The sequence below is a fragment of the Curcuma longa genome, chromosome 11 (genome assembly GCF_044706935.1).
Source record: "Curcuma longa cultivar G26 ecotype Majalengka, Jawa Barat chromosome 11, ITB_CL_G26_1.1, whole genome shotgun sequence".
Taxonomy (NCBI): Eukaryota; Viridiplantae; Streptophyta; class Magnoliopsida; order Zingiberales; family Zingiberaceae; genus Curcuma; species Curcuma longa.
In genome coordinates this window covers 23139817-23162043 of record NC_133871.1, presented here as the reverse complement: position 1 = coordinate 23162043, position 22227 = coordinate 23139817, and the positions used below count along the sequence as shown (strand labels likewise).

The 22227-nt window shown below is 39.3% G+C and overlaps 4 protein-coding genes across 7 annotated transcripts; 2 read left to right on the top strand and 2 right to left on the bottom strand.

Annotated features, from left to right (window-relative positions):
* The first annotated feature begins 19 nt into the window (after positions 1–19).
* LOC141836876 (uncharacterized) lies at positions 20–6883 on the top strand. 3 transcript variants are annotated; one of them, XM_074724345.1, is made up of 10 exons: positions 20–178; positions 2010–2066; positions 2140–2207; positions 4426–4627; positions 4705–4805; positions 5061–5136; positions 5225–5284; positions 5350–5400; positions 5899–5977; positions 6657–6883. In XM_074724345.1, the coding sequence occupies exons 1-10, from the start codon at positions 98–100 to the stop codon at positions 6734–6736; spliced, it is 855 nt and encodes a 284-aa protein (XP_074580446.1). In that variant the 5' UTR covers positions 20–97; the 3' UTR covers positions 6737–6883. The 3 variants fall into 3 exon arrangements, with proteins under 3 accessions (XP_074580446.1, XP_074580445.1, XP_074580447.1); XM_074724344.1 differs by having other exon boundaries at positions 4699–4805; XM_074724346.1 differs by lacking the exon at positions 20–178 and adding an exon at positions 1049–1276 and having other exon boundaries at positions 4699–4805.
* A 333-nt stretch (positions 6884–7216) lies between these two features.
* On the bottom strand, positions 7217–11485 carry LOC141836873 (putative glucomannan 4-beta-mannosyltransferase 4). Its single transcript, XM_074724341.1, is given in 10 exon segments — positions 7217–7416; positions 7509–7703; positions 7798–7997; positions 8085–8198; positions 8289–8425; positions 8822–8932; positions 9483–9735; positions 10839–10937; positions 11031–11299; positions 11302–11485. Coding segments are annotated over 10 exon segments (1725 nt in total). The 3' UTR covers positions 7217–7253.
* A 5519-nt stretch (positions 11486–17004) lies between these two features.
* On the top strand, positions 17005–19313 carry LOC141837379 (putative flavin-containing monooxygenase 1). The gene is made up of 5 exons (XM_074724792.1): positions 17005–17451; positions 17523–17763; positions 18199–18377; positions 18478–18827; positions 18932–19313. Exons 1-5 carry the CDS (start codon positions 17005–17007, stop codon positions 19311–19313), a joined length of 1599 nt encoding a protein of 532 aa, XP_074580893.1.
* Positions 19314–19521: 208 nt separating this feature from the next.
* Positions 19522–22227, bottom strand: LOC141838012 (serine/threonine-protein kinase RIPK-like). Of its 2 annotated transcripts, none has more exons than XM_074725385.1 (5): positions 21734–22227; positions 21517–21652; positions 20713–20849; positions 20411–20534; positions 19522–20337 (listed from the first exon to the last, which is right to left on the bottom strand). In XM_074725385.1, the coding sequence occupies exons 1-5, from the start codon at positions 22103–22105 to the stop codon at positions 19781–19783; spliced, it is 1326 nt and encodes a 441-aa protein (XP_074581486.1). In that variant the 5' UTR covers positions 22106–22227; the 3' UTR covers positions 19522–19780. The 2 variants fall into 2 exon arrangements, with proteins under 2 accessions (XP_074581486.1, XP_074581487.1); XM_074725386.1 differs by having other exon boundaries at positions 20411–20525.

Genomic DNA, 22227 nt, shown 5'->3' with positions numbered 1-22227 from the left:
CCTCCTCCGTCGTCGATATTTTACCAATCTCCTGCGCATATTATGCTTTGGTAGGATCGGGGGAGAGGGCATCAAGATCGAGGCGAAGGTCAGATCCATGGCGGAGACGCCGCCTCCGTTCCAGGAAGCATCCCGCTGCGACGTCTGCAACTGCAGTTTCAACACCTTCCGCCGCCGGGTACCTTCTTCTTCCTTCTCCTCCTCCTTTCGTCATACCCACGATCGGGAGAAAAATTTCACCTGATATATGGTTTTTCGATCACTTGTCTATTTACCTAATGCCAAAATATAGCAATTGATCTAAGTGGTGGAGTTTAGCTCGTACGGTGGGTACTATGAATCCGGTGAATGTTACTGACACATTGATTTTTCGGTTCGGAATCTTTTGAATTTTGGAGGTCATTGTGTTTCTGATAGGCTTGAATTTGTCTGTGTCTTTGAACTTAATAATGACTCACGAAACCATCGCGATCCAGTTTCCCTTTTATTAAGGAGGAAACTTTCCTGATTGCGTTAATGTTGTTTTATTATTCTCTTCTGAATGAGTTGTTCTCGTATCCTTCTTGTTGCTTATGCGACGTTCACAGAGTATAGCTTTTATTTTTTAATTTAACTATTAGTTTTTAATCACTTTTTATCGATCAATGGACGACAATAGCGCCAAGTTTCTATCATGTAGCTATCCCATTGTGTTCTGACTACGTGCTTATGATCAAAGAGTAAAACAAGGTAGTCTGTATTGAAAAAAAAAATACTGTTAGCTGGAAAGATTCACCATCCAAGTTTTCCCTTCCATTTCAGCTGAACCATATTACTTGATTCTTATTCTATTTCATATTTTTATTTCATTTTTAATCTTTCCTTACTGTTAATCATTCATGTTCTTGTCTGTATTGTTTCTATTTCATTATAGAAATATTCCTTTTATTCCAAGTTGACTATTAATGGCTTTAAGTAATAACAAGTAATTTAAACCTGCCATTATTTGACATGGTATCAGGGCCACCTCTAGGAATTGTCGCTCATACCTCTTCCTATTCCTGAATTCTCTCACCTGGCATCTTCCTTGAGTTATTCTGAGGATTCATCTTTGCCTGATGCTCAAGTAGGGGATCCTCCACCTGAGATCCTTCCCCATCCCCACTCACATAACAGCTGAACCAAGAGAATCCACCACCCAAGGTTCTATCCGTTGTCATTATAGCCCGAGAAGCCATTTATGCTCATGATTTTCTCTGATCTTTGAAGATGCCTATCACCAAATGCCCAAAATCAGGTAAATATATCACCTAAGATCTCCGCTGACCTCCATTGCTGCCTAACACTCGCATTACATCTCAACCAGTATCATTGCTGAGATCCACCAATGACTAACTTCCCTAGTGTATGAGGTTGGATACACCTGCGAGTCATTTACCTTCTAGTTGACTCCTTTATCTCAACCTTTGGGATCATAGGAACTCAATTTGGTTCTCAACTCATTTGAAATGGCAGACAAGGTTCTGCTGGTAGTCATCAAACTTGATGGTATAAACTACAACCAAGTGCCCTATCTGATGATTTTTTTATAGGAAGAGTGATATGGGAATATGTGATTGAAGAATGATAATCAACAACGAAAACAATGACCTGGGTTGTTAACACAGCTCTTCCATAAGCATGCAGTTCAATAAGTTTGAAATCATAAAGGAAATCTGGGATTTTCTTGCTAAAAGGTACAGTCAAATATGGATACTTCTTGTTGCTATAAAGTAATAAATTACTGTTGATCTCAAAGAGAGTAGGAGCTTTACATGGCACTATATCACATGGTAATCATTCTAGAAGCACTTTACACTTTTGTGAATCTCTAACCCAGAATAAGTATTTTGCATATGATTTATAGTTATATTGAATATGTTTCTTTATAACACTTTGTTCATACTCTGGATTTTCTTACATACAGTTTGACTGTGTTATGTTAGTCTCAAAGATTAAACTGCAACTCATTTGATTCTTTTTATGGGCAGCATCATTGTCGATGTTGCGGCAGGACATTATGTCATGAGCATTCTTCAAACTACATGGTACTTTCTATTATCTGCTTTCTTTGTAATCATACATAAGATCAAGTTGCTAAGATGCTAATCAAATTCTCAGACCTTACCACAATTTGGCTTATCTTCTGATGTCAGAGTGTGCTCTGACTGTTTCAATAACTCTTCTAGGTAAAGCTTCAACTTTTTCTTTTTATTATTCTCATTTAGCATAAATTATTTATCATGTTTAATTTAATCTGTTAATGAGATATGACTGTAATCATCTACTTTGCACCCTCACTTATTTGTTTGTTGTTCTGTGTACATCATATGCACTTTCCTGAGCATGCTCACTTTCTCAGCATGTTTAATTGTTCCAGATCCTGTACAAAAATGTGATGACTTCTACTATCATGTCATTCAAGGTTATGAATATTTCGTAGATTTATGCGGTTCTCATGGTTCTCAGCTTATATCTTATAGTTAATGTGCCAATGGTTGCTGTTTTTTTTTTTTTTTTTTGCTGTCTCAGATTGAGCTTATCCATATTTAAAACTTCCCTTTATCTCGGTTCCCATCTTAAAGATTGCTGTCTTCTTCTTTTTTCCCTGAATTCCTTCCATTATCCATGAAATACCTTTGCATTATGCAAGTTCATCTAATATACTTTGACATGCATTTTCACTATAATGATTTGGCACATATCCTTTAAAAATAAATATCTCAATTTTCCAATTCTAAGAGTTCATAATCAAGATGGTGATGAGATGATTGTTTGCTAAGATTTTGTTGGATATCCAGTCAAACAGATCATTTTCACATGAAGGTGAAATGTGTATGCATGACATATTAGTTATGGATGTGGATAAATCTTCATTAGCAAAAAGGAATTTTTTCCTTGGTGTTATACTGAAGTTACCTATTTGCTTGGTTAACAAGTGATGCTGAAATTGGTTACCTGAGGAATATTATGCTAATTACCAGTTCAATTTATTGGTGCGAAGCTTAAACCATGATATAGAAGATGAAGTGCCTAACTTGACAACAACTTCTGAACTAGTATCTTTTATTATATTCTCTATTCAAACATCTAGACTCTTAAATACAAGTCTTAAACTCTTGCTTAGCCAAAATAATGGAGGTGGCCCTTTTGTGTATGATTATCAGTAACAGTACTGGTATCAATATAAGATCTCCCAAAATCTTATCTATTAACTGTAGGATAAATTTATTATATTGAATCGGTACAATAGGTGTGATTGGAATCAGGGAGGAAAAAAAATCCAAACTATAGAAATCAATGGAATAATTTTCTGAATAACAATGAGAATTTTAACCTTAGTTTGCTAAACATTTAGATATATGGAAGCAATTAAATATAATTGATTATTATACAATAATATGATATGTATTTATTATTAAATGATGTACTCTTCTAATATGTGATGTTATAAATAATTGATTGTTAATGAATAATGATATGAAATGTAAATTAGAACTATGGAGAATATAAATTTACAGTTAGGTCACTACATATTTATGTTTAAGTCACTTAAAGTTTGAAACATTTTGGATTTTGGCTTTGTAAAGGGGGACAAGCAATGGCAACGGGAGATCTCAGATAACAAACACATTATGTATGTGATCGAGCATCAATGAGTGTTGTTGGATGATCTTCCTATTGGTTGATGCCGTGGAATGTGGAAGAAGAGAATACTCCTATCCTGCTCAACCATTGTTGTCATTGCTCTTCCGATGTTTCCTTCATGCATGTGTGAATTGTTGGAGTCAGATGAAATCTAGTTTTAGTTTGGGTCCATGATTGCAATGTTAAGTTTTGATTATTCGACTGAAACCTTCTGAAATTTCAAACCTTGATCTTGGAAGCTAGCTACCTTTGTGTTCCAAGAATTAGCTTAGTCGACATCTTTTGAATAGGCAAACTCTTGTTTTGGTATTGATAATAACCATAGAGCTACTTGGTGTTCTTTTAGCTTTTATCTCTTCAATGGGAACTTGTATAATGTGTTTCAATGATGCTTTCACTTATTTGAAGGATGATTTGTTAATTTGTTCTTGGTAATAGGAGTATTTTATAAGCTATGGGCAAAGACTTGTTTTTCATGTTGGTGAATCTTTGAAACTTGACTCAGTTCTGACTGTGTTCTTGTGTGGCAAATGTGTATACCCTTAACATAAGAAACACTAATAAGCTCTAGAAAGAAGACTTTCAAGCGTTCAATTGTTTTTCACCTTAAGATCTAGAAAGAAGACTTTCAAGCGTTCAATTCTTAGTATTTTTCATCACATTCAAATGAGTTCTTGAGTTCTTGTAAATTAAATTTACCTTTCACCTACTAACCTTGTAAATTTCCTTAAAATGATGCATTCGAGTTCTTTGTTTTAGGTTTCAGAAAGATAATAAACAGGCTTCTCCGAATACCTCCAATGGTGCAGAGAACTCATTTTCAAGATTAACACTTAATGAGAATGCTGTTTTATTGGCTAAAACAACATCGGAAGAATCTGCAGCAGGTGTTCTGGAGTGCAAGTGTGGGATGCCTTTGTGCATATGTGTAGCTCCAACACCAGAACCAGTTCCTATACAGGTATATGCTGATAGACTTTGCTTAAGCTAGGTTTTTGCCTATGATTTTTAGATGCTCATGCACATGCATAGATGCAGAATACTACTATCTCAAATACCAAACCAAAGAAGGCTAGCAGCCAGAAATCTACAGAATCCATTTCAATGAAGCATGCTTCTACTTCTTCCAGGAATCCAAGGTTGCCTATCTGTTAGTTCCACTTAGACTTTGTTAGTTTTGAGACACGAAGCATAATGTAGCTTGAAATTTAATTCAGAATTGTGTTTTTCTCATCCTGATAGCTTTCTTTGTCTAGTTCTACTAATAAATTTTTGCTTTGTCTAAGTTTGATTATTTTCCTTACAGTAGTCACCTTTTATCTTTGGGTAACTTATTTGATTTTAGACACGTGAAGCTTCTGTTTTAGATTATGACATGCATGAATATATTGCAGCCCGATTTTTAACCATAGTCAAGCAAGCAACCTTACAGTAGATAAGGCTTGTGCAAATTATGAAGTCAGTGGAGAGGTAAAACTCTATCATGGAACCTGAATGCCTGTTTCTTGCTCGTGGATCTCATATCACTGGATTATGGGGGGTTGTTTCTTCATTCCAGGGGTTAAGAGAAGCAATTAAGAATAGTGATGCTACCGCTGTCAAAGAACTTCTTAGTAAGGTATATAAGATGACTGTGAGAATGTTAATGCTTTAGCCACAGCTAACTTTTCCTTTCTGGAGCAGAGTGTGGATCCAAATTATTGTGACAAGCAAGGCTTAACGTTGCTACATCTTGTAAGTCATTCCCTTCGACATATTTAAAATTTCTGAATTTTGATTTTTTAGGTAACCAGTTTAGCGCTGTCTACCATTTATGCTTTTGAAACTTACTCTCATCTTTGTTAAAATTTAAAATTTGATGCATATTCTTCTGTAGCTTGATATTTGTAAACTATGATTCAAAAGTTCTGGCTGGATACATGGTTTTTTAAATTATGCTTCTTTGAAGAATGTATCAACTAATATTCAACTGTATAAAAAGAAAATCTCTCTTGCTGGCTTGCCTAGAGCCATGGCAGTATACATTAGTTGTTAGCTATCATTCTTGATGACAAAAATCTTGTTTTATTTGTTAATGTAATCTTCCATAGGTGTCAATTCAACTTGCTTAAACAAGTAATATTTGTCAAGAAAAGCTATCCTTTTCTCTCTCTCTCTCTCTCTCTCTCCGTGTGTGTGTGATTAAAAATGTAAGAGATAGGTATGTATGCTGGAATATTTTCTTCATTGTAGGCTGCAGTTTTTAACCAGACTGAAATAGCTTTCATCCTCATGGATCATGGAGCAAGCACAGAATCCAAAAATGCACAAGGTGATTGTTAGTTTCATGATTACTTGTATAGTAACGGTTAGTTATACAGTTTCAGTTTTCCTTTTATAATGGCTTGCAAATGCTTAGCATACTTAAACCATTCTTTTCTTATTATTAATAAGATCATTGCATATACTGGTCTTCTCTCTTTTTTTTTCCTGACGAGATTTTGGTGCTAGTGAGTTTTGACCAATTAATCCGTCCCCAAATGCCAGTCACATTCAATACATTCTCCTCTCCCACTGTGCCAGTTATGTTTGTAGAATAGCATAGCTTCAAAAAGAAAAAGAAAAAAAAAAACCCAAGGGTGTAGATGGGGCTTCCATTTCTCAAGTCAAAATGAAACCAAACATCCCTGTTCTTTGTGACCCAGTTTCCTAGTACTATTCTCACAGCTACTTGGTAGTTCTTGGCTCTATCTTGGTTTCGGCACATTGAACTCATTCAAGCTTGCAGACCAGGGACAATAGTTATGCTGTGTAATAATGTGCGAATTGAATGCTCCGCACCAATAACATTTATTTGTTTTCAAATAAATTTGAAGGTAGATGATATTATCCAACGTTTAAAGTTGATTTAAACGCTGCACATCAGCAAGGAGCATGAATGAATAGATATATTATGCATTTCCACAAGGAAACTCTGCTAATACCTCACTCTGCATATTCTTTATTATCAGGCGAAACACCTGTGGATTGTGCTCCCACCATGTTGCAGTACAAAATGCGCAAGAAAATGGAGGAACTTGTGTCCATCTGATAATCAAGAAATCATGTTTGAAATTCAGACTTCTGATGTTAACTATGCTCATCTCATTCCCTGTTTCTGTTTTATGAGAAGACAAGTAAGCATGATTAAAAAGCAGTGTGTGTCAGTTGGTACGACAGATACTTCTGTTGTAGACAACGAGTTTTCTCTCACTCTACTTGAAACAATAACTAATAATTCAACTACTTTGTGGATTCATTAGTTGTGTGTGTGCATTGCCCTTTGCTCTTAGATCTTCTGGATTAGGACATGTGAATGAAGTGGTTTCTTTTACTGTACTTGGTAGCCATCAACCTAAGAAAGAAACTCACATGGATTGTCCTTTGTCTGAACCTCCCACCTAGCAGTTCAACAATCAAGAGTATCATCACTATCACTTGAAGGAGATCAATCCTGCCACTGTTCTTGAGCAAGTGACACACAAGTAGATGCCATAATTTTGCAAAAGTAAAAGAATTAGTTTGGATCCATTTAACAAATACAAATGAATGGGCAATAATCTAGCTTGCTAGAAGTTGGAGGTGAATGTCCCAACATAGCCGAACCCTATAATAATGAATGCAAAAGCTTGAAGGTAGATATATACATAGTAATAGTTTTCTCCAAATGCAACATTGTAGGTTGCACAAAACAGGAGGTAGACTGCAAACCCAAGCTGCGAGAAACTCACCCTGAGTTCCAAAACATAATAAGAGACATCATTAGCATTGGCTAAAAAAATCAAAAAAGAAAAAAGAAATAATAAACTCGGGCTGTGCTTTACTTGTCTCTGAGAGATGATCTGGTTGGCTCTGAGAAACTGATTTCAAGTTTTTCAGTGAGTGTTTCACCTAACTTCTCGGTAACAACCCACTCGTTGAAATTGGCTGTCTCAAGAAGACCAATTATGGCTGCTTTCATTCGGTGCATGGACATTACATTCTCAAACAAAATCCAGAATGGCATTATGTGGAGCGAGCTGCCACCAAAACATTTTCCAGATGTTGAGAATAAAGAAACAAAAAAAAACCCGGGTACCACCCTGAGGTATTTAAGCTTGGTGCATCTAATACCTGGGATTTCTGATGGCGTTGAGAAAGGTAATTATTGTAGGAATGTAGAACACCCCCCAAATGGGGATGCTCACTTCTGGAACTAAGACTGTTGTTGGAATCACGATGCAATAGAAAGCAAAGGTGACGATTGGGGCCACAACCCTTCTAACAAAGAAGAAGCTGTAGATCAAGTGAATTTTCTTCCAAATGGATACCTCCTGTTCCAGTAGGAGAGGTAAATACACCAAACTGAAATCAGTCTAACTATGCTATCAAAGGATTTTTGGTATAAAGCTCTTTCATACCATTGCAATTAAGATTTCCCATGCCATTTTTCTAAATAAGTTGGCAGCACCACAAGTCCAACGGTGCTGCTGATTGCAGTAGGCCTTAAATGTACTTGGAAGCTCACTTCTGACCTGCGCTTGTACAAAATAAAAAACATGAAGTTTTAGTAGGTGCCATTATGTAAATGGTACTATCCTAGGTTTAGAGCAAACTTGATTTACCTTGATGTTGCCGACATACAAAAATTGCCAACCTCTGAGGCTTGCTCGAACAGCCAAGTCCATGTCCTCTACCGTTGTTCGCTCGTTCCAACCCCCAGCTTCATTGATGGCAGATATTCGCCAAACGCCAGCTGTCCCTGTAAATGTTCAAACTGTGATGAAGGACAAATAGTAGCTACCCTAAATATATTGTTTGGTATATATTTTTTGACTTTACTCTGTGCTTTTAATGCATTTCATCTAGAAACATAATGATATTGAAAATAATATGTAACTATGTAGCTGTAAAAGGATATAGAATCACGTTCACAAATTCATTTTTTTTCTAGAGGAAAATGTAATTTGCACTAAAATATATTGTTTTGTGACTCTTATAACAGTTAAACGTATTTCATGCATTTGATAGCATCAGACTGTAGTAGTAAACTAGTAATCTTTATGTATGTAACTGAATTACATTTTAAGCAACTCATAATCAACAAATATTGCTCCTCAGTGTTTCTCAGTTGTAGAACTAATGTTTTTTCCCTTACCATTAAACCCGAAGAAGGCATACGAAGATGATCCTGACTCTTGCTCCACTTTGAAGTGGTAATCAAGTGATATCTTCTGTATCCTGGTCATCAGGCACTTGTTATAGTTCACTGCAAAATGCCCGGCAAATGCTGTGTCAGCAACCTCCTGTCAATTCGACAATTACAAAAATCAGGATGAAAAAAGGCATGCACCACTTTATGCTAAATTATCTGAGGACCAGTACAATTTCAATAGTGATGTCTGCGAAGTTCATATCTTTGAGCAATCTTCTTCACTTTTAAGAGATTGTCTAGCGTTTAGTTAATATAGGATACTTGCTGCAATGGTGCCACGGAAATTGATACATAAGAGATTTGAGCTACCAGATGGCTAACAGGAGTTCTAGTGCAATGAAAAGCCTACCTTGAAATAAGATTATCACAGAAAAACAGCAAGAGTAGTTAAGCAGATAGAATATATAGATCGCCAATTTAAAGGTCTTATAAACTTCGTTTTGACTGCTCTAAATCAAAAATATAAAATGAAAAGGGTTCCAGTTTGATGATTGATGATCAAATTACATTTGTCTCCTGAGAAAAGGAAGTTTAAGATAAAAAAAATTCTCTTTAAAGCTAGATTAACTGAAAAGACCTAGATATATAGCTGGGAATAACTTACCAAATTCCCAGCGTGCCTGAACCAGAGCAATTTTTTCATTGTACACTAGAAATGGAATTGTTTTGATGAGAAAGTCTGATGCCGGTTGGAAATCAGCGTCAAAGATGGCAACAAAATCACATTGCTCCACATATGCATGTTCCATGCCTTTTTTCAAGGCTCCAGCTTTATATCCTTTCCTGTTTTTTCTAACCTCATAGGCTACGTTGACTCCTTTGTTTGCCCAAGCCCTGCATTCTAGCTCCACCAAGTTCTACAGCAAAATCAACAAAGGATAAGACAGACACTACTTTTTGTTGATTCCGTAATTCCATTTTATAGTCAATTGAGATTTTACTTCTTCATGACTACCACAAAAATTAGACAAAACAAGTTGTTCACTTAGGAATAGAAATTGCTTTTTTTTTATTGGATAAAAACGTAATGATACACAGTACAGATGTTTTAGCTCTTTCATATATATGTATAGTCAAACCTGCTTAAGGGGATCCGAATAGTCAAACTAACGTGAACCCTAAAACTATCCAAAAACATTAGGTATTATATGACGTGTCTCATGTTTTTCAATAATTAGGCATGGATGTCATACAGTGAAGAAGCATCAAGTAAAATGGACATTTCAACAACTCATGAAGCTATTAAGCACTCAGCTTACTTAAAGAATAATAGTTGCGTCGTTAAAAGTTCTGGCAGCTATTTTTTTTTAAAGGATTGTTGCATTAAAGAAACCCTGCAAGAAAGCTTTTGGCTAACTCTCAGAAGAAAAGAATAGTTATATTCCGTCTGAAAAGAAAATATACCATTCATTTTAAATAGCTAGATCTGATGTGCCTTTCTCATGAAAAGTTGTCAAAAATCTTTAAAAATTCAAAGGCTTATACAGAAAGAAAATTGTTCAGATAGCTTAACTTTATAAATTTCAAATTCCAGTAAAACAACTCCAAGCAAAATCAATGTAGCATCCTTTGTTCAATGGAATATGCTCAAACCATTTACTACCAGACAAACTAAAATTAGGGACCCACAAACAAAGTGTCTAAGATTCATGATATAATGTTTGGTAAGGCTGAGAAACAATCCAAGATCACTACTTGAATTGATCGAAATCCTAATCATAGTCCTGGTGTGGCTTGCTTCGCCAGACAATACCAAAGCTATTCTGAAACAAAACATAAAGTATCACCCACAATCCCTTACTCTTCTTGTCTAAAGATTTGGGGCTTGCCCATCTTTGGTATATTCTGATGCCGATCGCAAAAATTTTGCATGATTGGTAGATTTCTTCATCTAAACTTGATAAAGTTTCATCTAACCTTACGAATAAAACTAAATCATGATCTAGAAAGGATTATTTACCTTAATCTCAGGGTCCGTGGAGTCATCAAGAACTTGGATTATGATCCTATCTGGTGGCCACGTTAGGGCACAAGCTGCTCCGATTGACATCTTGTACACCTTCAACATCAGTTCTAGAGATCAGAAAAAAATAGGAGCTGAATTTGATAGAATCTGGATATTACCAAGCAAGTTTCGGACAAACCCTACTACCTCTTTCTCATTGTACATGGGTATTTGGACTAGCACGATGGGGAAAGCTGCGCAGCTCATCTCCTCATCATTTTTGGCAATGGGCTCCCACCGGTAGCGTTTCTCTGGCGTGCGGCGGAGCAGATTTACCCAGAGGCTGACGGCGCTCATGAACACTGCCTCCATCATGAGCATCACCGACATGACCAAGCACAGAGCCACTGCGGCTCGCAGGACCGGGGCGATCACCTTCGCCCGCAACTCGACCCAAACGGCCCAGATCTCCTCCGCCACAAGCTGCCCACGGAATCAAACGAGGATGCAACGAGCGCGGAGACGGATGAGCGAATGGACGGAGCCAACTTGAGTGCTTTGTCAATGGCCGAGATGAAGTGGAGATGGGGGATGGGGAGGGCGGCGGAGGGGGCGGGGAGGGCCAGAAGAGCGACCATTACCAGCATCGTCATGGACTCCATGAATCTAGATCAGCTCCGGCGATCAGCCTTCGAGCATCAATCGAGATGTGCTTGTTTATGGAGCTTCTGTAGAGCTGTGCTTCAACGTTTGAGCTTGCTTGCCAGACGCTGTCTGCTGTCTCTTATGCGGGGCCGGCCACGGTAGGACTGGGTCACGATCCGGCATTGGATTGGAGGGTCTTTGCTGTTGCCTGTGTGTCTGTCTGTACCGTCTGTCCATTGAGAGACCAAATAATTCTTTCCTTATTTGCGCCATGAGAAAAATGTTTTTAAAAAAAAACTTGTATTTTTTTTATATAATCCAGCCGGTACTCGGGCTCAATTAGTCCATCACATTTTGAATTTTTCATCTCGAAAATATTTTGCAATACTAGTTGAGATATTTTACTGAATGTTTTGACGTTGCAAGGGATATTGTGCTTTCATGACATAATTGAGTTGGTTATGATAGGACAGACTTATTGAAATAGACAAGGGTCGAATCTTAGCGAAGCCGAGACATTGTCCTATCCAGTCATGGTCAATTGCAGTTTTCCGATTTACCTCTTCACGTATGGTCATAGGACCGACCGTATAAGACCGTTAGAGTGACGAATTTTACTTTTTGCTGAAAAAGTTAAGGGGTGTTGCACTTGTATTTTTTATTATTATAAGTGATATTTGATGATCCGATCTGAGGTCAAATTTGATGAGGTGCAAAAATCTTACCGCAATGATACGGCGATAGAAATCCTTCCTGTAAGAAAGAGTGATGATATCGATGCTTTTTCCTCACTGGTCTTCTCATTGCAAAGTCGAATTTGCAGAGAATAATGAATAGCAAAAGACTCGTTGGGAGTTACCCGACAAAACTACTCTGATGCCTAAGTCATCATGGTATTTTGATTTTTTTTTAAAAAAAAAATAAAGTAAGATGAGAGGTTGAGTAAGAGTGTTATATCTTAATTAAAAAAAGACCTAGTTATAAATTTTAAAACTTATTAGACCTTTATATAAAAAAAAGCAAATAAAGGGCTTGAACATGACTGTTTTCTTTTTTTTTCCCTTTCTTTAAAACCTCTCTAACACTAAACTCTAATCTCCCAAAAAAAATAATTTTTTTCCCACCCTCAGACTCCTCACGCCGCCATCGCCGTCCTTGCTCCCTATCATAGTCATCATCGTCGCCATCGTCATCCTTGCTCCCTGTCATCGTCATCATCACCGTCATACGTCGTCGCAGCGCTGCCAACATTTCACAGCATCAAGCACGAATAGATATTTTATTGAGGTGGAGTTTTCTTACTTGATCTCTTTTGATCTCCTATTGTATATGAATAAACGATTTAATTGAATCATTTTGTCTTGATAGCTCTGTGGATTCGGAACTCAACCAACAATCTAAATTTCCTTAGCTCTTCGCGTTGCTACTTTCTTTCATATTATAGGATGCAAATCAATTACCTGTAGCCTATAAACGGTTGTTGATGTTATTCGGATTCCAACCTATGAAAATATCATTCTTTTATTCTTGTTTAATCTAAGATGTTATTTCACATGTGACTTCCTATTATAAATTAACTTAAGTTTTTTTTCTCTTGATAATAAATATCAAAAATTTCATTCCGTTAGAAGATAATATAATAATATGTTGTATGTTTTTATATATGTCCTTATGGTTTGATTTCATTATTCATATTTGTTTGTCTTTTTCATATACGATTTATTGTTGTTTGTCCAAAAGTTTTATCATAAAAATTACAAAAAAAATAACTTAAATTATTATGAGAAAATAAAAAGTAGATGAATATCATAAATGAATTTTATTCATGAAATTCTTATAACTGAAGCAAGCCATATAATCATACAAGAGAGCTTTGGCTTAATGCTCGTAAGAAGATATATAGCTTTTCAACCAAGTTAATAAAGAATGAAGTAATTTTCTATACATATAGAGTGCTTTGCTCTGTAACTTGAAAGGATCCTTCGAGTAGTTCTGCGCATGCATAAATTTCGACCATATTGAGATAAAATTTTCTCGATCACAGGATAGATTGCAGGTTGTTCATCCTATTTTTGTTATGTGAGGTATTTTTCGGGTGGACTACGGGTTGTTCACTCTATATATGTATTTGTATATATGCATTCACATAATGTATTCCGTATTGGGTCGATTGCGGGTCATGTTCACTCCTTGCATATACATTCACATCCGAGCTATGCATGTATAGATATATACTTACAATACAATTTCGTTATGGGTTGCAAGTAGTTCACTCAGGTATACGTTGCATTTTTTCAAGTGGATTGTAGGTCGCTCACTTTGATATTTTTTATTTATACATATGATGTGTTTGTATTAAGTGGTCGTTCTCCTTTTTTCTAAACAATACATTCTAGATGAGTAGATTGTATGTCGTTTACCCACTCAATTTCAGCAAAAGGTGAAATCTGTCACCCCAACGACCCCACACAATCGGCCCCACGACTATCTATGAGGAGGTAAATCGAAAAGCTGCAATTGGTCACGACGAAGGAGTGTATTGCCTCGACTTCACCGAGATTCGACTCTTGCTCACTTCAGCTGCCTCATCATAACTAGTTCAACTATGCCCGGTCGTTTATCCACTCAAGAAATCAATTGAGTGGTCGAATAAAATAAGATAATAATAATAATTGAGGATATTAATTAAAAAGAAAATAAAAGACGAATGATATCGAAAAGATAAATGATAATTGATGGTGTTACCCTCTTTAATAATATTTTTCATGTACGTCTTTTGTATCTCACTTTGTGCTCACTTTCTATTTTCCTTTGACCTCCATATTCGCAAACTTGAGGTAATTTTCGAAGTTTGGTCAATAAAGTTGGACGATTGTACAGAGATACTCAACGATAGTTATTGACACAGTTTCTACATAGTCCATTAAGTTTAATAATTCATTTGCATAGTTGGCTACTTATACATTTTGGTTGTTTCGGTATTGTTCATTTTATTATCTGCACGAGGTCAATTGTCAGTCATGTCATGGTTTGGTAGTCGGATTTTGAGGTCCAATATTGTTTACATCATTGAATAAAGTATTGCATATTTATGTTCGTAGAGCTTGTGTACTTTTGTTGGGGTATTTATGAATTTTGATGCAGAGATGAATATTGTCCGTGCAAGGATGCTAACTTCTATATAGGGATGGAAGTCTCCCGAAACGTGACAAAGAGAGCCCCCTTTGAGGAGCACATACCTAGTCTTTTATACATGTAAGGTACCTCTAAGCTCTATTTACTTAGAACAGCGAATTGAAAAAATTAAAAAATTTTAAGAAAAATTTTCTACTATTTATTTCGTGAAGAAAGATGGATTACTCCTCCTTTCCACTGTTTATTTATTATTAAATAATAGACTGAAGGATTTACAAATCCATTTGTGAATCACTTGTTGTGTCTTTTCTTATCCGTTCAAATAAGACAGAAGGCTTTTCTTTTCTCTACCGCATCTCCACCTCAACTGTCAGAGTGCTCAGTTCAGCAGGTTTAGCTTGGCCAGTTGGAGTTGGCACACCATGTGGATCGTCTATATTGATCAAGTCGTCGTGATCATACCACCTGAACTCTTTGTTAACCGAGTTAAGGACCCGCCACATAAATCCTTACTTTACCTCCATATATATCATTTGAGATCATCCAAATCTTTAAAGTTGGGGTTGATGAAGATAAGCTTTCCAGTGAGCAATTTTAATTGAATTATTAATTAGCTTGGGTTATATATAGTGTCGGTGTAATAGTTCTTCAAAGTGATTGAGTCTATATTATTGGTGTAATAGTTCTTCAGAGTGATTGAGTTGGACTATGTTATTTGTTTTGATGTATGATAATGCTGTTGATTTAATTTGTCTGCATTAAATTTATAAGGATTTAATTAATGCATGATTTGGATGTGGAGGTTTAATTTGACTCAATAAGGTTAAATTGTGATGATTAAATTTGGTATGACTAATTGTTGTTTTGGTTTGGCTCAATGGCTTAATTAATTAGTGGTTTGATATGAGACGGTCGCATTCTTAATTGGGTAATTTAGCAAAGGATGGCAAATTAATGAATAATTAATTAAGCTTGAAAAGGCATGCATGCACCTTGAAGCATCAAGGACATATATGATTAAAAGATTTGAAATTGACTCACTTCCTTGAAGTTCTTCTTAATTAATTATTAATTTTAATTTCTTTAGTTACAGAAACCATAATCACTTGATTCCTTCAAGTTCTTAATTCTATTCTACGGTCGCATTCAATGACGACGGACTGCACTGGCGGTCAAAGAGAGGAAATTAAGCTTTTGAATGCATGTATATACGTATGAATGCCGACGAATTGCCCAATTAACCTCGACCACATTAATTCTTTTCTGTAAAAACACCTTAGCGGCTTCACACGGTCAGCCCCATGACCATTTGTGAGGAGGTAAATCGAGAAACTGTTGGTCACTACGCAAGAGGGTATTGCCTGACTTCGCTAGGATTCGAACCCTTACTCTATTTTGCAACTCTGATGCATCGTAACCAACTCAGTTATGTCCCGAGGGCCGACCACATTAATTCAATTCAATGGCAACGAAAGAACAAGGTACTTTTATTAATTACCAACTCGATCGATCCATCGGTCTTGTGCATTCTCATGCCTTGTGCCCAACGAGGAATTATCTTGCAGAACAGAACGTACGATTGACCGGAGCAGAGAATTAAGAAGTTTAAGGTTTTGGAGAGATCTAAGACAGACAGCAAGTCAAAACGTTAATTGCGCATGCATGAAATGGGAAGACCCGTCCCATTTCTGAATTTTGCTGCTCTTACTTTGAATCAAGGAATAATTAATATATATAATTCTATCAGTCAGTCATATTCTTGGAAAGTTCCTCTTAAACAAATAAAATGGCCGGCATGCCACGAGAAATTCTCTTTTTATTAACGTTTCCACAGGAAATTCTCAAGAAATGGATAGGAAAATATATATATAAAAGAAAGGAGTAAGGACTAAATAAGCCATCAGTTCAGACCTCACCTAAATTTGTGCATAATTTAATTAAGGACTTGAAGGCATTATTCAAAACGAGAGAGTCAACACGTCTATACATGCACGACGATCGAGCTGAACGCAGCAGTAGAAGCTACGGTGCAATTAACATTTATCACACGTTTCAACAAACCGATCAGAACTACTGCATTATAGTTTTTCAGGTCAAGTCCTGCAATTAATTTGATATTTAGTGGTTCGAGCTTTAGTAAACTACGACATGCATGTGAGTCAGTTGAAGGTTGTTCATATGGAAATGCAAGAACTTTGATTTCAGCCATTTGAAAATTAAGTTCAAACACATACACAACAACAACAAAATTATGGTGCAATTGCAAGTTAAGAACGTACAATATAATGGTGCCTCCCTTTTCTATATATATCGGGCAGGGGCTCTTCATGAGCGTTCCATCTTCATCATCTCATAAATATTAATTCTCATCGCAGCTTCTTCGATCTTTGTGAAGTAATCAATGGTGAAGAGCGACGGGAAGCCGAGAGTGGCCATCATTGGTGGCGGCATCAGTGGGCTGGCCGCCGCCAAGGAGCTCCGGCATCTGGAGCCGGTGGTTTTCGAAGCCACCGACTCCATCGGAGGCGTGTGGAAGCACTGCTGCTTCCGGTCGACCAGGCTTCAGACGCCGCGGCCGGACTACGAGTTCACCGACTTCCAGTGGGAGGACCGGAGCGACCCCAGCTTCCCCACGCACACCGAGATTCTGGACTACCTCCACGGCTACGCCACCCGCTTCGGCCTGTGGAGCCTCATCAGGTTGCGGACCAAGGTGGTGGAGGTCCGCTTCGCCGGAGGCTCCGAGGCCGAGCGGTTCACCGAGCTATGGGGGGAGAAAGGACGGGCCATCGCTGACCGGCCTGTGTGGGAGGTCGGAGTCGTCACCGGAGACTCCGGCCCTGTTCAGGTGCGATATCTTGCAATTCTGAACCATTTTGATCATCATCGCCGGATCGACTGATCGATGTTTGCTTGCAGTGGTTGGAGTTCGAGTTCGTGGTGATGTGCATCGGCAAGTACGGCGATGTGGCAAACATGCCGAGGTTTCCCCACGGGAAGGGCCCGGAGGTCTTCAAAGGCAAGGTCCTGCACACCATGGATTACTGCAAGCTCGACGAGGAAGCCACAACAGAACTGATGAAGGGGAAGAAGGTGGTGATCGTCGGCTACAAGAAATCCGCCATCGACATGGCCGTGGAATGCGCAGAAGCAAACCAAGGTACAGACACTTCATGCCACAATCAACCAAATTTGGTAACTGAACATGAAACAACGCTGAAGAACTCTCTCTCTCTCTCTCTCTCCTGAATTTTTTAAGCTTTTCAAGTATCAGAATCGAGGTATTTTATGATGTCTAATCATTGAAACCTGCACACATCCATCTACAGAGTCAACTGACTAGGACAGAAAAGTAGCTAGATGTCCAGTTGTAACAAGTCAACCTTCAAAGCCAAACTAATCCCCTAAACTATACTTTAAAACAAAACTGAAGGCAGCCATGGATGCTACGTACTCCAGTCATGTTACTGCTTGACTCTGCATCAGTTTAACTTTGTTGTTTATTATTATTCTCGAAATTTAAAATTAGATTTGGTAGGTCAAAGGTTGACTTGATGGGTAAGTCTTATTCTTTTTGTTACGTTGTTGTTTGCAGGGGAAGATGGTCAGCCATGCACGATGGTGATAAGGACCCTCCATTGGACTGTGCCGTCCTACTCCATTTGGGGTTTGCCCTTCTTCCTCTTCTTCTCCACAAGGTTCTCCCAGTTCCTCCATGAAAGGCCAAATCAAGGACTCCTGAGATCTCTTGCCTGCCGCCTGCTATCCCCACTGGTAATTATATATTAATCAGTTAATTAATAAATCGATTAGTCTTAAATACAATACTGGGTTAGTTAATCTTAATAAAATTCCGAATTGTGTGTTGTAACAGAGGACGGGAGTGTCCAAGTTTATTGAGTCTTACCTTGCATGGAAACTTCCCCTGGATAAGTACGGGCTGAGACCAGAGCATCCTTTCGTGGAGGATTATGCCTCGTGTCAGATGGCGATCTTGCCGGAGAACTTCTTCGCGGAGGCGGATCAGGGACGGATCCTGTTCGAGAAGTCAAACCAGTGGTGTTTCTGGGAAGGCGGCGTCGTCTTGGATGACGACACCAAGTTGGAGGCGGATGTTGTGCTACTGGCCACCGGCTACGACGGCAAGAAGAAGCTGAGCTCCGTGCTCCCCGAGCCTTACCGTGGACTGATCGTCGACTCCTCCGGCGTCATGCCGCTTTACCGGTAAATTTTTAGTCTCCGGTAAAACGATGCGAAAGCAAATTAAACGCCTTTTGAGAATCGAGGGAAAAAAATCTGATATTTATAATAACTGTGTGTGGAAACAGGGGAACGATCCATCCGCTGATCCCGCACATGGCCTTCGTGGGGTACATCGAGAGCGTGTCGAACCTGCACACGTCGGAGCTGCGGTGCAGGTGGCTGGGGAGCCTTGTGCGGGAGGAGTTCGAGCTGCCGACTGTGGAGGAGATGTTCCGTCGGACGCGGGAGGAGGTGGAGGTGATGAAGAGGACCACGCGGTTCTACCGCCGGCACTGCATCTCCACCTTCAGCATCGCGCACAGCGACGGGATGTGCCAAGACATGGGCCGGCCCTCCTGGAGGAAGACAAATTGGTTCGCCGAGACCTTCGCCGCATACGGCAACCAGGACTACATAGAGAAGGAGGAGGAAGAAAGAATAGAAGACGACTCCTACAAGAATGAATAAGATTGAAGACGAAGAAATAAGAATATAAATAAGGTTTATACTAATTATGAAATTACTAGCGTTCATTATTTCTTGAGTTGAAGGATATTGTTTAAGATATGTAATAACCATTTATTTGTTGTAATCTTTGTTCCAAGACTTCAATTTAAACTAAACTATGCACGTTGTTATAATAAATTACAGAGTAAGATTATCTTAATTACTACGGTGCTTGCTTGCAATTGAACAACAATTGTATCTCAAAATACAATGATCTTGTCCCTAGAACAACAGTTTGTTCATGTCCAAGGAGTTGTTCATCAACAAATAATGGATGCTCAACTTATATCTCACACAAAATGATAAAATTAAACATGTACATTTAATAAAAGTATTAATGTTTCTTGGACGCAGTCGAAATCAGGTCGTTTATGGAGCACTCAATTTGAGTGTCCTCAATGGAGAGATTGCTACTTCATTCATGGCGATTAACCGAGTAATTGCAATTGCATGCCACACGGTTCCATTGGCTTCTGTTGCGATGCCAGGTTCCTCCGCAGTCGATTGCCTACCTCTCTGCAGAGCGCTGCGTCGGAGAGTTTCCCTTCACTCGGCGACCTCAGCTTCTGCCGGCGTCCACGCCGGCGCCCGTTGTCCCTCACGCTCTCTGTTAGCTCGTCGCCTCCGTCGTCGTCGTCCGCCGGCGCGACGTACACGAAGGGGGCCACCGGCAGGTCCTCCAGCTCCAGGAGCGGCTCCAGGGTCTCGACGACGGCCGACATGTGCGGGCGGCGCTTGGGGCTCTGGCTCAAGCACTGGTGCACCAGGGCGGCCGCCTTCTGCGCGCCGGCGGTGGAGTACTGGCCGTCGAGGCTGGGGTCCATGATGCGGCCCAGCTTCCGGGGGTCCTTCAAGCACGGCCTGGCCCACTCCGCTAGGTTCTGCTCCCGAAACGGCCGCGCCTTGTCGACGCACCGCCGGCCGGTGAGCAGCTCCAGCATCACCACGCCAAAGCTGTACACGTCGCTCTTCGCCGTCAGGTGTCCTGACGAATCCACAAAATGTTTCAGATTCTGATGGCGACGAAGGCACGAGAGAGCCCAAAAGCTGCGAGTTACCGGTCATGATGTACTCCGGCGCGGCGTAGCCGTGCGTCCCCATGACTCGCGTGGTGATGTGCGTTTCATCTCCCTCAGGGCCATCCTTGGCCAGCCCGAAGTCCGACAGCTTTGCCTTGTAATCCTCCAATCATGGAACGAACTTTTCAACATATTTTTTTAACAGATAAGCAGAGCATTAAGCATATCACGTTCATCCTCCCATTTTTCGAGCAAAGTATTTTATCAATCTGTTCTATTGAAATGAAACATTTGTTTTCTGAAACTTTGGGGAAAAGTCAATAGTTTCAAAGACGACTTACAGAATCTAGTAAGATGTTTGAAGCCTTGAAGTCTCTGTAAATCACTGGCTTATCTGTGTCATGGAGGAAAGCTAATCCCTTGGCTGCTCCGATGGAAATCTTTAACCTCGTTAACCATGGCAAGCACGCAAAATACCCTGCACACAGATGCATGACCTCAAAACTATTTCATCTTTTAACTTATGATTCATTTGATTTCTGTCAAAATTTCAAGTCAATGGTGGAGTCATGCCGTATCCAATAAGGTTTTGAGTTGAATCAGTCAACTCATTGGAATATGATTATCTCAAATGAATGGATGAAAATTGAGATTCGACTAAGTGCTTGTTTGAAATACTAGAAAAATCTTACATCTTCTGGGTATGGGTATGCTGCTGACTTACCTAAGACATAGGAAAAAAGATGGACAAATGTATATAACACAGAGAGAAAAGAAAAGTCAACGTGTAAGAACAGAAAACAATCTAAGATGAAACAAGAGATCTTATTGCATTCTGACAACACAAGAGTAGTGACCATAATTGGTTATGTACTCTGCATATCTTTTAGATTTTCTTTTTATCAAGAAAAGGAGGAAATTAACAGGAACTCTGTATTTGGACATGCATCAGAAGATCATACTCTTCTGTCATGGAAACGAATTGAATTGTGCAGATTAAGGTCCACCAAGCCACATCAAAATCAGAATTTGAAGGCTAAAATAATTTAATCAGAACCATCCTGTTTACTCCCTAATCGAACAGTTAGCCTGATATGCGACAAGAACAAAAAAATAATCAGATACAAACAAGTAAAATCTCTTACTTTTAAAAAGGTGATTCTCCAGGCTTCCCCTGGGCATGAATTCATACACCAGCAATCGCTGTTCATCTTCACAGCAGTAACCGATCAATTTGACAAGGTGAGGATGCCTGAAACGTCCAAGAACCAGCACTTCTGCCTGTGAATTTCATGAACTGATCAAACAGTGCGTGCATCGGAGGTTAATGATCGTGTTTTAGGGAGGGAGAGGAGTCGTCACCAGCCACTCCTTGTGGCCCTGCCCTCCGTCCAAGTCGAGGAGTTTCACGGCCACCGCCTGAGCCTTGAGCCCGGGCTTGACCTTGTCGTCGATGAAACCTTTGAACACCGGCCCGAAGCCGCCTTCTCCGAGGAAGTTACTCATCGAGAAGCTCTTGGTGGCCAGCTTCAGATCGGCCAGCGTGAAGACGTGGAGGTTTGAGCCCGCGAGCGAGACGGAGAGGTCCTCCGGGGACAGCATGCCGGTCGAGGTGCTGATGTCGGAGAAAGACGGCTGCTTCTCGATTGGCTTCGTCGCTTTCGAGGCCCGGCGCTTGTGTTCGCTGCTGCAGCACCCCGGGAGCAGAGCCGACCACCATGGGACCGTCGACATCCTGCTACATCAATCAACGCACAAAGGAGGAGAACGGAGGTGGCTAGCCAACTGGAGCAGCTTGGAATTGTGGAACCTCGTCTCCACCTTTGAGTCCCAAGCTCAGAGAAGCGGAAGGAGAA

What these genes read in the sequence shown, in the direction of transcription:
- LOC141836876 (XM_074724344.1), top strand. Translation starts at nt 98, where the DNA reads ATGGCGGAGACGCCGCCTCCGTTCCAGGAAGCATCCCGCTGCGACGTC. An exon ending in TCAAAGAACTTCTTAGTAAG is followed by an intron (nt 5,285 to 5,349) that starts GTATATAAGATG and finishes TTTCTGGAGCAG; the next exon opens with AGTGTGGATCCAAATTATTG. An exon ending in AGAATCCAAAAATGCACAAG is followed by an intron (nt 5,978 to 6,656) that starts GTGATTGTTAGT and finishes CTTTATTATCAG; the next exon opens with GCGAAACACCTGTGGATTGT.
- LOC141837379 (XM_074724792.1), top strand. Translation starts at nt 17,005, where the DNA reads ATGGTGAAGAGCGACGGGAAGCCGAGAGTGGCCATCATTGGTGGCGGC. An exon ending in GCCGCCTGCTATCCCCACTG is followed by an intron (nt 18,378 to 18,477) that starts GTAATTATATAT and finishes GTGTTGTAACAG; the next exon opens with AGGACGGGAGTGTCCAAGTT. An exon ending in GGCGTCATGCCGCTTTACCG is followed by an intron (nt 18,828 to 18,931) that starts GTAAATTTTTAG and finishes GTGTGGAAACAG; the next exon opens with GGGAACGATCCATCCGCTGA.
- LOC141838012 (XM_074725385.1), bottom strand. Translation starts at nt 22,105, where the DNA reads ATGTCGACGGTCCCATGGTGGTCGGCTCTGCTCCCGGGGTGCTGCAGC. An exon ending in AGGGCCACAAGGAGTGGCTG is followed by an intron (nt 21,653 to 21,733) that starts GTGACGACTCCT and finishes TGAAATTCACAG; the next exon opens with GCAGAAGTGCTGGTTCTTGG. An exon ending in GGAGAATCACCTTTTTAAAA is followed by an intron (nt 20,850 to 21,516) that starts GTAAGAGATTTT and finishes ATCTGTGTGCAG; the next exon opens with GGTATTTTGCGTGCTTGCCA.